At 34.1% G+C, this 18,929-nt stretch overlaps 1 protein-coding gene across 2 annotated transcripts in view; it reads right to left on the reverse strand.

The window, feature by feature from the left end:
* GRID2 (glutamate ionotropic receptor delta type subunit 2) overlaps positions 1 to 18,929 on the reverse strand; it is a 1,503,942-nt gene that overhangs the window by 298,396 nt on the left and 1,186,617 nt on the right. For both annotated transcript variants that reach the window (XM_086704576.1, XM_086704575.1), the window contains exon 12: positions 6,139 to 6,277. In XM_086704576.1, the coding sequence (XP_086560702.1) occupies positions 6,139 to 6,277 (139 nt within the window). The remainder of the gene's footprint in view (positions 1 to 6,138; positions 6,278 to 18,929) is intronic.

Consider the following 18,929-nt stretch of genomic DNA (forward strand, 5'->3'; position numbering starts at 1 on the left):
TATGTGATTACTTCAAAATAAACAGTTAAAAATGTTTAACTAGTAATAGAACATATTGCAACATGACAAGCTGTGGATTATTAACACTTTGTCCTTCAAAATTTACTGTATTTTACTATTTTCTCAATACAGTCCTGTATTACATTGAAAATGTATTAAAATTGAATAAAAATAAGTCTGACTTATTTTTTGATGGCATAAGGCAAAAAGTAATTAACAGGCAGGATAAAGTCTAGGAATAGCAGACATTGAGATGCAACTTTTCTGCAAAATTGCATCTGAAAAGTAGCCCAACCAGAGTGATTTCTAGAATCTTCTCACTGTAGTAGCTCTCTTCTTTATCTGTTTAGTTATGACATAGTTGAACACATTCTCTCTTTAAGAATCTTTATTTATTTATTTATTTTTTTAATTTTTTTTTTTTTTAACGTTTATTTAGTTTTGAGACAGAGAGAGACAGAGCATGAACGGGGGAGGGTCAGAGAGAGGGAGACACAGAATCTGAAACAGGCTCCAGGCTCTGAGCTGTCAGCACAGAGCCTGACGCGGGGCTTGAACTCACGGACCGCGAGATCATGACCTGAGCTGAAGTCGGCCGCCCAACCGACTGAGCCACCCAGGCGCCCCAAGAATCTTTAAAAATAAATAAACTAAGTCAATATTCCTGCATCTGCTATAAATGTAAATGGTAGCCTAGAGATGCAAGGTTTCTCAAGCCAAATCTCTCTTAAATTTCCTTAATCATTTGGTATTTTCAAATTAAATGGTCCTGAAACAAAAGATATGTGGTTCAGGTTTTTATTAGATAGAAACCTACTAGTTTCCATACATTTCTACATCTTTTCTCTCCCATCCATCCTCCTCTGCACAGATTAAGCTGTCTTTCTTCAACGATGTCACTCTCCATTATCTCCAGGAAAAATTCCAAATTCCTTAACAATTCTTATCATGCCTTTCAGGGTTTGGACTCACCTTCCTTTTCTATTTCACTTCCTGCCACTTTCACATCACACATCTCAATCCAGGAAGGAAATTAACAGATTTTGATCATCTACACTTTACTAGACAGTCTCTGAGGAATTTCATCTCTCTTGCCTTTGCAAATATTCCCCAGTAAGCCACCCCTTCAGCCTTTTGAAATTCATCTTTCAAGATCAGACTCTCAGATGATACCTCTGTGATGCCTGATAGTTTCTTTCCTTTTTCCTCCACCTCTTCTCCAAGTTACTCCTTCCCTGTGTTCACACAGCATTTCATAAAGAAATCTATCATAGTTCCCCTGTCATTAAATTCCACATTGCTACATCTTGAACTACATTGTGACTCAGGGCTAATACCAAAATATCTTTATAGCCTCAATAGTTAGCACGATGTTTAATGAGCACCTGCCAGTCTTACCACTCTCTCTCTGTCACCAGACCTGGTGAAAGACAGATTTCTAAGCCATATATATATATTCTGCTGAACTAAATGAATGAAGGTAATATATTTATTTAGTTTTTATAGTTAGAAATACAATAAAAATTTGGTTTGCAAGCATAATTTGTTCCAGAAACATGCTTGTAATCAAAAGCACCTGTATGTCAAAGCGAATTTCAAGAACCATTGGCTTGATTTTTGGCATCATGTACTGTGTGTATTGCAAGACATTGCTCATTTATCAAGTTAAAATTTATTAGAAATGTTTGCTCGTCTTGTGGAACATTCGCAGAACAAATTACTCTCAGTCCAAGGTTTTGTTGTACCTCCATTTCCAAAAAGCATGATTGTAATGTAACTTTAACAAGTTAAATAGTAACTTGTTAGAGATAGTTACATAGTGAGGGCAAAGGAAAAAAGAAATAATATCATTGAGCCAGTACCTGCCAGTCCTACCATTCTCTCTCTGTCACCAGACCTGGTGACAGACAGATTTCTAAGTCCAGGGCTAGCTCATACTCTATTGTATGGCATTGAGAAAAAGCATTGCTCAATTATTTGTTTCCTTTTCTAAATGTGAGTAAATGTGGATACAAAAGTCTTGTAATTAGTATGCTAGGGAAAAAGGAGTCACTTCCAGAGATAGAGTATCTAATGAATATTTTGCATACACTTGGAAACAAATTTATCAGAAATTAATTTGTTCAGTGACTGCATCAAAAAAACCCTCAATATTTGTTTAATCATACCTCAAACATTATGGTGAATTAATTCTTTAAAAATAAAAATATGGTGGGATTTTGGAATTCCTTTGAATAGACCCAAGCTTACTTATAGTCCCAGGAAATGAAAGACCTCAAGTTTCACCACCAAAGATCAGTCTGATTCTAAAGTTATTAATGACTATAGATGTACAACTGTGATTTCCCTCATAGCTCTTTTTACTTTATATGTGAAAGAAGTAGGTTTCTTAAAATTGCATCACAAGAAAGACTAATTGAACTGATGTTCATGATGTTATTACCTGGTGTTTACTTTGAAATTACCTTCAGAACTTCACATGCTTCATTTCACCATTGCCAATTTTAGCCTGGTTACCAGTAGAAACAAGTACATTCCGTTTGCGAGCTATCTAAAAGCAATTAGCTACATGTTGTTACCATTTGATGACAATGAACAAGCCCAAATGTCATTGGAGTTTTGTAGAAATTGGATATTTTTTTCTTTAGAAATGGAACTGTGTATCTCAATATTACCAATCCCAACTGTGTCACAATCTGTCATATTACATCATATCAAGCAGCAGAACACAGTTATCACTGAAGGGGTATAAAATTAAACATGGGAATTATCTTTTTCAGGGAAAATTCACTTTCAAAATTTTAGTTAGAGGCAAGTGTCAACTAGAAGATTAGATGTTGATAAATATCTAATTTTGAAAAAGGGGTCCATTTTGTAAAATGTATTCAGCTTTCCAAGAATAAGTCTGTTGGATTTCCCGTACCAGACTGTAAGAGTTTCTGTCAACCATCTATTCAGAAGTAGCTGCTCTACCCCCGTCCCTGACTTCGTTCTAACTACCTCTGTCCCTCTGGGTCTAGAGAAGCCACTTTGATTTTGGGGAATGAACCTGTGGCTGGTATAGGTGTGCCAATGGCACAACAAAATGAGCTGGAAAAAAGGTGCACAGACAAGGGCTGCTTCATTTAGTGATGAGAAAATCTTATGAATATAAATGATTAAGGAGCATGACATTGGATGGTATTGTGGGTTTTTTTGTCTTTTCTAAGAAAAATTAAACTTAGGATTTTACAAGAAAGTTTGACATTAGTTGCAAATGGAACTTTAAATGTTTCCAAGAAAGACTGCAGGCAATTATGTTTACCAACACAGCTGAGGCATGAAATTAGAAGATATCTTTAAGTTTGGGGAGAGAATCAGGCTTCTTTTAGCTCCTTTGGCTCTGATTTTTCCCCTTTCAAAATTAGTTTACTGATAAGATTAGAAGGGAGGGAGATTTATTATACCCAATGTTGACTTTTAATAATGTGAGCCAGCATTAGAACGGAATAATTTTTTTAAGAAATGAATGCTCAGTTATTGTGGATTGTGGAACTATACATGAGGGAAACATCATGTGAATTGATGATCTTTTTTCCATTAGGTTTTACTTTTAGAGAAACCTATGGGTGCAAAAATTTGATTGAGGCTTTTGCTCCCACTGCTATTGCATAGAAGTCGAGATACAAATTAATGTTGGCAAAGTTGATAATGACTAAATAGTTCAGATATACACAAACACCATGAGGTCTGCAGCCCCAGGGAAGCAGAGTTGCCAAACAAAGTGTAGAAACCATCACTCGATAAGGAAAAATTTCACTGGATAAGACCATGGATTGGTGTCAGATTGACATGGGTTAGACTTCCAGCTCTGACACTATTGGTTATGTGATCTTGAGAATTTAACTTGCAAATTTCTGTTTCTTCATCGGTGTAATGGGAATAACAGTAATACTTGTATTATCAGGGTTATTTTGAGGAATAAATGAAATAATACATGTAACATGCTTAATAAGTTCATAATAAACTCTCTCAATGAATATTAGTCATAATTGTTATTATGATGATTGTCATTTATTATATAAAATCCATTATTTCAAAGTTTTCTTCATTTATTTATTTAAAATGCTTCAAGTCAGATATGAGCTACATTGGTTCTTAGCTCAAGTGCACTCAAAATGTGACAAGTTAAACCTAAATGATAGAAACTACATTAGTGAGATATAAGACTCCATTTTAAGTTTTAAAACAATTTTTCTTTGTGTGATTTCTATTGATTGGATCTGTCAAGTGGTCTTCCCCTGAATGGCAGATATCAATTATAGATTTAATTAGTTCATGTTGGGATGTATGCTTACAGAATTTATCCCACATAAAAATCACCCAGATTTTGATATTTTATATCCTCAGACCAATGAAGGATTTGAAAAATGTCACCCTTTATATCCCCTTACTTAGTAATGAACAAGACAATGACACACCCTTTAATACCATTCTCTATAAACAACTGGCCATACAAAAGTCCAAGGGATGGGAACTAGAGTGGTAAGTTTAGTTAGAATATAGGTTCAATAATCAGACAGATTTAAGGTATGGTCTCTAATCAATCACTTATTAGATGCATTATTTGAGTAAGTTACTTATATTCTCAACTTCAGTTATAAAATGGGTTATTAATAGTATGTCTTTCAGAAGATGGTTGCTAACGATTAAATGATCAAATGAATGTAAAACATTCAGCGCACTCTGGCTTTCTGTGAATGCTCAATAAAAGTTAATTATTATTTTAGTAATGTTACTGATTTCATTGATTCCTTGGCTAGGTGTTTGTAATCATTTTCATTATCAGTTAAAATATGGGTTTATGCTTTCCATGAACTTCACTGTGTACCATTTATAACTTATACCACACATAGAATTGGCTACAAGGGTAATAAGAGGGTATGAAGATTCTGCACTAAAAAATTGGGAAAAAACATTTGAGGAGCATGATTTGATGAGAGAAATTGGAAACGTCCCTCAGACTGGATGAAACTGTCTGTTACTGTCATTAGTTGAATTTGGGGGTTTCAATTATATATGACAAATAATTGAAGAACAATATTCTACTTCTTTATAGATCATTAATTCCTGATTTTATTTTTAGTATTGCATTATAACAGTTTTGTGGCTATTAATGGACTTCATTTACAAATTTTTTAAACACAAGAAGAACTCTTATATTTTCCTTTAAGGATAAGTTAGTTCTCTAATGAATTCCTTAACAAATCTAATTATTCATAATGTTGAATTGTCAGTTTTGTTGAGAATGAATGTTCTTCAACTCTAGGAAAATTCAAACTATTTTGTTTTTGGATGAATAAAACATTTTCAGGAAAATGTTTCTTAAAATGATATATAGAACATTATGTTCTAATATGGCAGAAGGTGCATATTGAAGCTGATTGTATGCATGAAACCACAAAAGCAGAAATGGCTGTGCTTGATCAAAGGCCTTTGGGCTCTTGGGGCTCATGGGAGTGGCTTTTATGAACTGAGGCATTGGCTTAAGTAACTTTAGGATTTAAGCAAATGTATCATAGTTACTGATAATTTACCACCACTGAAACTGGAAAAGCAGCAGTAATAATGACCACATTAGCTATATAATACATTGAAGAGATAAACACAATGTGGTTTTAATCTCTTGAAAGCATCTTCTCTCTCCCTCTCCCCCTGCCTCCTTCCTTCTCTTTCCCTATATGTCACCTATCAATCACCTAACATCTTTCCAACTATTTACTCAGACAATGCACAATGGGGCAGACTCCAGACAAAAACTGATACTGTCAAACTTGGAACATGTATATTTTAGTATGACTCCTTTCCCTTCCTTTTTACAATGTTGCCCAAACATAGTCATACTCTGTGGAACCTAGAATACCAAATATGTGTTATTCTTCCAGGAAAATGTGGGAAGTGATGCAAAATTATACCCAGAATTTTATTTTTTTCAAAAATGTATCACCAATACTGTGATAATTGCATATCACAGAATTAAACCTTTACTCAAAAGGAGGGTGTAAATTTATTATCAGATATCATATACTTATTTAAATAGGCTTGACTACTCTCATCATTTTTCATTCTTTGTGGCTACTGGAATCTTTGTCTACTTACTGGATGGAGCTTTCAATGCGGGTGATAGTGAGGAAAGCAGCAAGATTTGCTGTGTAAGATGAGATGACAATCAATGCAAATAGCCACCAAGCCCCCATCATCATTCGAGTAGCCAGAGTCGTGTATGGGACCTCCCCACCTGTAGAAAGAAGCAAATAGAATAAAAGAACATCAACAAGTATTTATTGATAATCTACAGTCATACACAATCAATACCAAATTTACTTCTAAGTACTGAAAAATCTTTCAACACAACAACAACAGCATTGATTTCCGTGTTTTGGTTATGCTTATTACTTCATATTTAATTCCCTTTTATGATACTTTTTAAGACCCAGACAAAAAGAACCATGATAAATACTTAGTATAACTTGTTTTTTTTTTTTTTTTTTTTTAAATTTTTTTTTCAACGTTTTTATTTATTTATGGGACAGACAGAGACAGAGCATGAACGGGGAAGGGGCAGAGAGAGAGGGAGACACAGAATCGGAAACAGGCTCCAGGCTCCGAGCCATCTGCCCAGAGCCTGACGCGGGGCTCGAACTCCCGGACCGCGAGATCGTGACCTGGCTGAAGTCGGACGCTTAACCGACTGCGCCACCCAGGCGCCCCAGTATAACTTGTTTAAGTGATACTTCTTCTACCTTCTTATTCAATCTTGGAAATAGTTACTCTCTTATAATAACCAGATAACTACTTTATTTCCAAATGCTTGATTATTCAGTAGTTAGGTGATATTAATACTATTATGCTTATATTTAATATAACCTCAGATTTCTACTTTAATAAATAATATTGAAAATCATTTTTGGTTACGTTCCTTAGAATCATAGGTTACATATATATTTATACATATGTATATATATATGATATATAGCATAATGTAATACAATATATAATATAGTATATAATTACATATATATCATATCTTCTTTATTTATTCATCTATTGATGGACACTGGATTGCTTCTATATCTTGGCTACTGTAAATAATCCTGAAATAAATGTAGGGGTATATATACCTTTTTTAATTAATTTTTTTAAAACTGCAGTATAGTTAACATACAGCATTTTATTAGTTTTAGGGATACAATATAGTGATTCAACAATTCTATGCATTATTCAGTGCTCATCACGGTAAATACCCCATCATTTATTTCACCCACACCCTCACCCATCTCCCTTCTGGTAACCATCATTTTGTTCTCTATAGTTAAGAGTCTGTTTCTTGACTTGTCTCTCTCTTTATTTTTTTCCTTTGCTTGTTTGATTTGTTTCTTAAATTACACATATGTGTGAAATCATATGGTTCTGTCTGTCTCTGACTTATTCAGCTTAGTATTATACTCTCTAGCTCCATCCATGTTGTTGCAAATGGTAAGATTTTATTCTTTTTTATGGCTGAGTAATACTCATATATATATATATATATATATATATATAGAGAGAGAGAGAGAGAGAGAGAGAGAATATATAACTCTATCCTATATATATATATATGTATCCTATATCCCATATCTATATCCTATAAGATATAACTATATCTTATGTATATCTCATATCTTCTCCTTATCTGTTCATCTACAAATGGACACAGGCTGCTTCCATAATTTGGCTATTTTATTTTATTTAAAAAAAATTTTTTTTAATGTTTATTTATTTTTGAGAGAGAGACAGAGCATGAACGGGGGAGGGGCAGAGAGAGAGGGAGACACAGAATCGGAAGCAGGCTCCAGGCTCTGAGTCATCAGCCCAGAGCCTGACGCGGGGCTCGAACTCACGGATCGCGACCTGAGCTGAAGTCGGACGCTTAACCGACTGAGCCACCCAGGCGCCCCGCATAATTTAGCTATTTTAAATGCTGCTGCAATAAACATCAGGTTGCATGTATCCCTTTGAATTAGTGTTTCTGTTTTTGTTTTTTTTTTTGTATTAGTATTTTTGTACTAGTAAATACCCAATTACTGGATCTGAATTAGTGTTTTCATTTTCTTTGGGTAAATATCCAGTAGTGGAATTATTAGATCATATAATATTTATATTTTTAATTTTTGAGGGACTTCCAGAACAGCTGCTTTCTAGAGTAGTTATACCAATTTACATTTCCACTAACAGTGCACGAGAGTTCTCTTTTCTACACATCCTTATCAACACTTGTTGTTTCTTATCTTTTTGATCCTAGCCATTCTGAGAAGTGTGAGATGACGTCTCATTGTGGTTTTGATTTCAGTTTCCCTGATGATCAGTGATGTGAGCTTGCTTGCATGTGTCTTTTGGCCATCTATATGTCTCCTTTGGAAAAATGTTTATTCAGGTCCCCTGCCCATTTTTTAATTGGTTTGCATTGGTTTTTTTTTTTGTTTGTTTGTTTGTTTTGTTTTGTTTTGTTTTTTTATGTTCAGTTGTATAAAGTTACATAAAGTCTTTAACCTTGATTAGAGTTGTTATCACCCACATGAAAGATACTTGTTTAACTTTAACCATGGCATAAAATCTGCAACTTCGGTAATTCAAATATTCTTGTAGAATCCCCCCCAATTATTTGATATCCACATTTAGAAATCAAATGATAAATGTAATGATATGTTGGCTTCCAAATCTGGTCATTCAATCCTCCCACTGTAAAAACAATCCTCCCACCGAGAGCCATTAGACAAATTAAACATATAATGCATGGGGCGCCTGGGTGGCTCAGTCGGTTAAGCGGCCGACTTCGGCTCAGGTCACGATCTCGCGGTCTGCGAGTTCGAGCCCCGCGTCGGGCTCTGGGCTGATGGCTCAGAGCCTGGAGCCTGCTTCTGATTCTGTGTCTCCCTCTCTCTCTGCCCCTCCCCCGTTCATGCTCTGTCTCTCTCTGTCTCAAAAATAAATAAAAACGTTAAAAAAAAAAAACATATAATGCATTTAAGAGCTAAAGAAACAACAAAAAAATTAGAAGACCAAGGTCCTGGAGAAGAAGAAAATCCAGAAATATGACCTGGTATCTAGAACTGCTTTCCCAGAGATATAAATAACAATTTAACAAGAGGAAGCTAAGAGACTGAGAAGCTGAGCAATGATTTTTCAGCCTTCAAAGCTTTAAAACTTAGGGCCTAAGTCTTGCCAAATGGAGGGAGTTGGGCCAGAGAAAACCAGAAAATCTTCATTTGCTTAGAAACCAGTAATTACAATTGTATTAAGCCATGGGTCAAAGAAAAATCACAGGAGAAAAGAAGATTTTAAAGTTGATGATAATAAAAATATTCCACACTAAATTCATTAAGTTTTAATAATGGGCTACAGCTAAATTTGTGTTTAGAAGAAAATTCATAGCCTATGATATATAAGAAGGCTGAAAAATCAGTGAGCTACTCATCAATTTCAAGAAGTTAAAAAAATCACCAATATAAACCTAAAGAACATAGAAGGAAAGAAATAATAAGTATAAGAGAAAAAAATAATAAAAGAGATAAAATACAATAGAGGTTAATCTAACAGAAGTTTGGTCCTTGAAAAGGCCTATAAAAAGCTGTTGAGAGTGATCAGGAATATAAATAAAGACACAAAAATACAACAGGAGTAAATGGATACATTGCTACAGATGTTATAGACACTAGAAGGATAAAAAGAGGAGGATTTTATGTACAATTTTATGCTAATTATTTGAAAATTGAAGTGATAAAGACAAATTCCTAGAAAAATTTTCACCAAAAGAAGCAGAAAGCTGGAATGATTTTATGATTTTTAATGACTTTGAATTTACAATTAAAACTTACTCACCAAAAAATTCAAGGCCAGTGACCTTACTGGAAAAATGTACCAAACTTTTTAGTAGTAATTAACTCTATTTTACAAACTCTTCCTGAAATTAGAAAAAAGAAATGTCCTATTCCATACATTTTATGAAGAACTTTGACAACAAAATCTAAAAAGGTCATTCCAACAAAGGAACATTATAGGCTAATCTTTCATATGATTGTAGATGCAAAAGACTTAAATGAATTAACAATCTGAAAATTGCAATTAATAAATAAAGAAGAATGTTTGGTTTATTATATGAAAGCTAGGATTTGGTTTGGCATTCAGAAATCAATCACTGGATTCTGATGTCACTGAGATGGCAACATAGGTTGTGGCTGATTTTGCTCCTCTTCATAAGAAGAACAATTAACAACTGTTAATAACAAGACACCACTGAGGACATGAGGGTGGGGCACCCACCCCTGGGCACTGAGACCAAGACTGACTACATCAAAAGGGTAAGAGAAGTGGCTACACATTGACCACATGGACTTCCCCCAGGACAGCACAGTACCACATAGAGAAGTCTCTCCTGAGCTTCTAGTTCCTCCAGTGGGAAGAGGGAACCTGAGGTTGGGGGAGACCAGGCCTATCCCAGCATTATGGGTTAATTTGTTGGAGTCCCTACTCTGATCTCACCCCATGAGGATTGCAAAGGACTCTGTGAAGTCAATCACTAGGAATCTGATTATGATGGAGAAGTAGGAAGGGGTTTGCAACAACCAGCACATGGATGTTGGCAGACCCAGTTCATACCTGTCATACCCAAGTAGTAATCTCAATCTAATTTGTTCATCTGTAGAATGAAGTTGAGAGCACACTCTGACCAATAAACACATCTGCTTGAAGATTTGCCTGATTCGGATCCTCAAATGAGGACTGTTGCTGGCCCCAGAGCCCATTTTGCCCGAACAGTGAGCTGAATTATAGCCCCACCCGCTGTGGAGAATGTCTTCTGGCACCATCTGGTCAGAACAGCTGCAGAAACTCCTGGAAAATATGAGGTCCAGTAGTTCTCAAGCTGAGAGGTGTATAGAGGCAGTAGTTTGCAGAGTCAAGCCAGTGGCCCTGTTCAGTCAGGGAACTTGAGGTGTGGTTTGGCTTGAGTTGAGACAACAAAGAGTTTTGTTGGCTTTCAAACTGCTTCTCTCCCTTCTCCTGGGACAAGGAATCTAATTTGTAGACCTGCTCATTACTCAATATAGCCTCCAGCTTGTCCAACCAGGGAACCTAATGAAAGCACACGGGATGCTGCAATACCCATTCAACAGCCCGGCATACAATGACACTCAGACAGAGAGCATAGACCATGGCTTCCCCCATTTGCAGAACAAAACTGGTGGCCTCACCTGCTCCCTGCCATGGATGGGAAGTTAACTTATAGCCCCATCTACTACTGAATATATTCGCCAGTCATGAATATCTAGTAAGCCTGACCAGGGAATCCAGGCAATTGAAGAGCCCATTGTACAGCTTCATTCAGGTAAGGAACAAAGTAAGCAGTCCTACCCACCTGTTCTCAGCCAATGGCATACAACCTCATCCCCATCCTTAAACCTCAAACAGTTGCTTTACCCTAAACTGAACAATAATAGTAGGTTCTACCTGTCCAAGGACATTGCCAGAAGACACATTCAAAAACCAAACTGAGCTGACTGGTGAAGAATGGTCTCTGACAAAGCAGACCTATAAAATCTGAAAGAGGAGCCTAATTGCTCAAATGTGCAGGCACCAATGTTACAAATAAAGGATCATAAATTATCAGGTAAATATGACACCACCAAAGGAAATTAATAAAATTATAATGAATAACCATAAAGAAATGAAGATCAATGAACTGACAAAGAATTCAGAATAATCCTCTTGAGCAAGTTTACTGAGCTGCAAGATAACACAGACAACTAAACAAAATTAGAAAACCAATGCATAAGCAAAATGAGATATTTGATAAGGAAATAACAACCATCAAAACCAAAAACAAAACCCAGAAACCCTAGAGTTGAAAAATATAACTGGACTGAAGAATTCAGTAGAGAATTTTAAAAGTAGACTTGACCATGTGGAAGAAAAACAAATCAGTGACCTGGAGGATAGGACATTAAAATGAATTAGTCAGAGGAGCCAAAAGAAAGAAGAAAAAGAGTGAAGAAAGCCTATAGGAATAAAAAGACACAATGAAAATAAACAATATTTGTATCATGAAAATTCCAGAAGGAGAGGACCAAAAAGAGGGTCAGAAAGCATATTTAAAGTTATAATAGCTGAGGGTGCCTGGGTGGTTCACTCAGTTAACCATCCAACTCTTGATTTTGGCTCAGGTCATGATCTCATGGTTCATGAGATCAAGCCCCACATGGGGCTCTGCTCTGACAGTGCAGAGCCAGCTTGGGATTCTCTCTCTCTCTCTCAAAATAAGTAAATAAACATTAAAAAATAATGTCTACTCCCAAAAATTTATAAAAAAAATTATAATAGCTGAAAATCTCTCAAACCTGGGTAGAGAAATGGACATCTAAATCCATGAGGCTCAAACAATCCCAAGTAGGTTGAATTGGAATAGGGTTACCAAGACACATTATTATTAAGTTATCAAAAGTCAAAGACAAAGAAAGAATAAGACCAGGAAAAGAAAAGAAAGAAGTTACATACAAGGGAATCTACACAAGACAATAGGGGGGAATTTATCAATGAAAACTTTTTAGACCAGAACAGAATGAGGTAACATGTTCAAGATATTGAAAAAAATAACTGTCAACCAAAAAATTCTATATACAGTGAAGCTGTCCTTTAGAAATGGAGGAATAAAGACTCTTCCAGAAACAAAAGCTAAAGGAGTTTACCAGCAACAGAACTGCCTTAAACAAATGCTAATGGGGTTTTTCTAGTGGAAGTAAAATAACACATATTCACAATATAAACACTTAAAAATATATTGTAAATCTCACTTTAATGGTAAATATAGTCATAGTTAGATTTTGCAATATGATAACAGTGGTATATAATTCAATTATAACTCTAATTTAAAGGTTAAAAAACTAACATAGTAAAAATAATCTATTATATTAAGTATTAATAACATATAATAATAATACAAAGAATTGTAATAATCTATCATTACTTATACAATATTAAAAATGTAGTTGTAATAGAAATAACTTTAAGTGTGTGGGGGAGGAGAAGTAAAAGTAAAAGTTTATGAATTCTATTGATGTTATCAGTTTAAAATAGTGTGTTATAAGCTTATGAGACATTGTAACCACACATACACAAATACTGTAGTAATTACACAAAATAACATGATAAAAGGAAAGCATACTGATACTAAAAGATATCAAAACACACAAAAGGGCAGCAGGATAAGAAATAAGGATAAAGAGATCTATAAAACATTAAGAAAACAATGAGAAAAATGGCGATAATAAGTTCTTACCTATCAATAATTGCTTTAAGTGTAAAAAGATTAAATTCTCTAATTAAAATACACAGAATAGATGAATGGATAAAAAAAATCAAGATCCAACAAGATGCTTTCTACAAAAGACTCACTTTAGCATTAAGACACACATACAATGAGAGGGAAGGGAATAGAAAAAGACATTTTAAGCAACATCTGTAACAACAATAACAAAAAACTGGGGTGGCTATATTTATATCAGACAATATATTTTAAACTAAAAATGATAAAAAATGTCATTATGCAATGATAAAGAGGTCTAAACATCAAGAAAATAAAATAATTACAAATATTTGTGTGCCCAGCATTGGAACTTTTAAGTATATAAAGCAGAAACTAAAAGAATTAAAAAGAGAAATAAATAGTAATTCAGTAACAGTTGGGGGCTTCAATATCTCACTCTCAACAATAGATAGATCATTCAGACAGAAAATCAATAAGGAAACAGCAGTCTTGAAAAATACTATAGACTAACTGGACCTAACAGAGATAACCTAAATATTTTATCAAACAGCAGCTACACATTCTTCTCAAATGCACATGGAACATTTTGTGCAATAGATCATATATTAGTCTACAAAACAAGTCTTCAAAAATTTAGGAAGATTGAAATCATATCAAGTATCTTCTATCACCACAATGGCATGAAACAAGAAATCAATAACAAGAGGAAACCTGGGAAATCATGAACACATTGAGGTTAAGCAATTATCTCCTGAACAACCAATAAGTTCAAGAAGAAATTAAAAGAGAAATTAAAAAAAGGTTTCTTGACACAAATGAAAATGTAAACACAACAATACCAGAACGTGTGAGATACAGAAAAAGCAGTTCTAAGAGGCGAGTTCATAGCAATAAACACCTACATTAAGAAGCAAGAGGGATTCCAAATAAACAACCTAACTGTATGCTATAAGAAGCTAGAAAAAGAAGAAGAGGGTTGCTTCGGTGGCTCAGTCAGTTAAGTGTCTAACTTCAGCTCAAGTCATGACCTCATGGTTTGTGGGTTCGAGCCCTGTGTTGGGTTCTGTGCTGACAGCTTGGGGCCTGGTTCCTGCTTAGGATTCTGTGTCTCCCTCTCTCTCTGTTCCTCCCCCGCTCACACTCTGTCTCTCTCTCAAAAATAAATAAAAGATTAAAAAATATTTTTAAATAAATAAAATAAGAAGAAAATGAACCACAAATTAGTAGAATAAAGAAAATAATAAAGATTAGAACAAAAATAAACGAAATGTAGACCAGAAAAACAATTGAAAACATTGGCCAAACTATAAGTTGATTCTTTGAAAAGATAAACTGAATTGGCAAACCCTTAACTAGACTAAACAAAGGGGGGAAAAAAGAACCCAAATAAATAAAATTATAAATAAAAAGGAGACATTACAACTGATAGCAGAGAAATTCAAAGGATCATAAGAGACTACTATGAATAACTATTCATCAACAAACCAGACAACCTAGAAGAAATGGAAAAATTCTTAGAAATGTATAACTTTCCAAGACTGAATCAGGAAGAAATATAAAATCTGGATATACCATTTGCAAATAAGGAGATTAGAACAGTAATAAAACATCTCCCAACAAAGAAAAGCCCAGGACCAGATCACTTCCCTGGTGAATTTTACCAAACATTAATCTTCAAATTCTTCCAAAAACTGAAGAAGAGGAAACCCGCTCAAACTTATTTTAGGAGGCCAGCATTATCTTGTACCCAAATCAGAAAAGGACACTACTGGAAAGGAAAATGGTAAGTCAATACCCCTGATGAATACAGATGTAAAAATTCTCAATAAAATATAAGCAAACCAAATGCAGCAGCACATTAAAAAGAATCATTCACCAAGAACAGTAGGATTTATTCTTGGCACACAAAGATGGTTCAACACATGCAATTCAATAAATGTGATGCAAGACATTAATAGACTGAAAGAAAATAATCATATGATTATTTTGGTAGATTCAGAAAATGAATTTGACAAAGTCCAACATCTATTCATGATAGAAACTAACACATTAGGCATGGAAGGAACATATCTCAACATAACAAAGGCCACATGTGACAAGCCTACAGCTAATGTCATACTTAATGGTGAAAGTTTCAAGGCTTTTTTTCCTATGATCAGGATCAAAATAAAAATGCCCACCCTCATCACTCCTAGTGAACATAGTACTAGAAGTCCTAGCTAGAACAATCAAGCAAGAAAAAGAAATATAAGGTATCAGAATTGGAAAGAAAGAAGTAAAATTGTCTGACAAGGTTTTATATATAGAAAATTGACATGGTTTTATATATAGAAATCCTAAGGATTAAACCAAAAACTGTTAGATATAAATAATGACTTCAATAAAGTTGCAGGATACAAAAATAAAATATAAAAATCAGTATACACTAACAAAAAACTTCCTAAAAAAGAAAGAAGTCAATTTCATTTCCATTAGCATCAAAAACAGTAAAATACTTAGGAATTAAAGAGGTGAAAGATCTTTATAAGGCACAGATGATATAAATCAAAGAAGACACAAAGAAATGGAAAAGCATTCCATATTCATGGATTAGAACAATTAATATTGTTAAAATGTCAATACTATGAAAAGCCAGCTATAGATTCAGTGCAATCCCTAGCAAGATTCCAAAGGCATTTTTTACACAAGTAGAAAAAAGTTTAAAAGTTTTAAAATTTATATAGCACCACAAAAGACCCCAAATAGCCAAAGCAATCCTGATAAAGAAGAACAAAGCAGAAGGCATCATAGTTCTTGATTTCAAGCTATACTATAAAGCCGCAGTCATCAAAACAGTATGGTGCAGAATAAAACCAGAGAAATAGTCTAATGAACAGAGTTGAGAACCCAAAAATAAACCTATGCATGTACAGTCAACTAATGTTTGACAAGGGAGCTAAAAACACTCAATGGAAAAAAACATATTCTCTTCAATAAATTGAGCTAGAATAATTAAATATTCACATGTAAAAGAACAAGATGAGTATATCTCATAGCACTCACAAAATTTAACTTACATAGATTGAAGACACAAATGTAAGACCTGAAACCATAATACTCCTACAAGAAAACTTAGAAATAAATCTCCTTGACATGGATCTTGTTAATTTTTAGATATGACATCTGAAGCACAAGCAACAAAGTCAAAGATAAACAAGCAGAACTACATCAAACTGAAAAGCTTCTGCACAGCAAATTAAACCATCAACAAAGTGAAAAGACAACCTACAAAATGGGAAAAAATATTTGCAAACCAAACATCTGATAAGGGTTCATGTACAAATATATAAAGAACTCATACAACTCGATAGCAAAGAAATAACCCAATTAATAACTGGGAAAAGGACCTGAACTGACATTTCTCCAAAGATGAAAAGCCAACAGATACTTGAAAAGATGCTCAACATCACTAGTCATTAGGGAAATGCAAATGAAAACTGCAATGGGATAATTACCTCATGCCTATTAGAATGGTCATCTTCAAAAAGACAAAAGGTAACAAATGCTGGTGAGAGTGTGAAGGAAAAGGAACCCTCCTGCACTGTTGTGGGAATTGAAAATTAGTGCAACCACTATGGAAAACGTTATGGAGGTTCCTCAAAAAATTAAAAATAAAATTACCATGTGATCCAGCAATTCCATTTCACAGAATATATCCAAAGAAAATGAAAACTACTAACTTGAAAATATATATATTTTTAAATGTTTATTTATTTTTGAGAGAGAGAGAGAGAGCATAAGCAGGGGTGGGGCAGAGAGAGGGAGTTAACAGAATCTGAAGCAAACTCTATGATCTTCACTGTCAGCACAAAGCCTGATGTGGTGCTCGAACTTATGGACCGTGAGATCATGACCTGAGCTATAGTGTGATGCTTAACTGACTGAGCCACCCAGGTGCCCCTACTAACTTGAAAATATATCTGTATTCCCATGTTCATACTAATGTTATTTACAATGGCCACAACATGGAAACAACCTAAGTGTTCACTCATGGATGGATGCATAAGGAGGTTGTGGTAGGTAGATAGATAGATGATAGAGAATATATATACATATATATTATCTATAAAAGAATACTATTTATCCATAAAAATGAGGAAATTCTACCATTTGTGACAACATGGCAGTATACCATATTTTGCCGGCAGTATATACCATGTGAAATAAGTGAGATAAAGACAAACACTATATTGTCTCACTTATATATGGGATATAAAAAAAACAAAACAAAAAAACAAACACACCAAAAACCTCATAGAAAAAGACATCAGACTTGTGATGACCAAGGCACAGGGTGGGGGGAGGGAGAATTGGAAGAAGTCGGTCAATGTACAAATTTCCAGTTATAAGATAAATTAGTACTAGGGATATAATACACAACATAATAACTATAGCAAACACTAATACATGAATTATCAAAAAAAGGTTAAGAGAGCTCATCTTAAAAGATCTCATCCCAAGAAAAACTTTCCTTTTTTTTTTTTCCTTTTTTTTTCTTTTCCTTGTATCTATATGAGAAGATGGGTATTAGTTAAATGTATTGTAGTAATCATTTCACAATATATGTGAATCAATCCATCATGCTGTGTGCCTTAAACACATACAGTGAGGTATGTCAATTATTTTTCAACAAAACTAAAGAAAATGATCATTGGAATTCACTATATCAGCACTACAAAAGAGTGGAATCCCATAATCATTTAGGTGGATGCAGAAAAGGCACAGATAAAATTCAACATCAGTCTTAAAAAAAACAAAAAACAAAAAACAAAAAACAAGCCTAGAAACAATCCAGCAATCTAGAAATAAAAGAATCGTTCTTAGCTTCACAAACAGAATTTTCAGGAAACCTGTAGCAAACACCATATTTATTAATAAAATAAATATTTTTTAGAGACTCTGTTAAAGGCTATAAATTGTTACCACTTCTATTCAACATTCAGTTGAAGGTGCACAGTGTATGCAACAGGCCAACAACAGCAAGAACAATAGTAAAAAGAAAAAATAGTTAAGAATTGAAAAAAAATAGCAGTTATGGATTGGAGCTGGTATGAATATGTATGTAGAAAAACCAAGAGAATATAAGATAAATTGCTAAAATTAATAGGTTAGTTATCAGTTTACTATGGTACACACACAATGTTCAAAGCTCAATCAGATATGCACACCAGCAACAAAAACTTGGAATTAAAAACATGGAATTAAAAAAAAGTACCATTTACAACCGCATTGAAAATATCAAATACCTAGGTATAAAGATGTAAAAGACCTCTACATGAAAATCTGTACACTTTTTTGACTTAAATAAAACAATATTAAACAAATGGATGGGCATATCATGTTTGTTGATCTAAGACTCAATATTATAAATATGTAAATTCTTTTCAAATTGATCTATAGATTTAGTGAAATACCAATCAAAATCCCAGGTTCTTTTTGTGAGAGATAGAAGGAGAGAAAGAATGAAAAGCTGAATATAAAATTTGTATGAAATTGCGAAAGGATAAAAATAGCCAAGACAATGTTCAAGAAGAAAAAGCTGACTGTAGTCAGC

Source organism: Puma concolor, chromosome B1 (assembly GCF_028749965.1).
Source record: "Puma concolor isolate L17-30 chromosome B1, mPumCon1.1.hap2, whole genome shotgun sequence".
NCBI classification, from domain to species: Eukaryota; Metazoa; Chordata; class Mammalia; order Carnivora; family Felidae; genus Puma; species Puma concolor.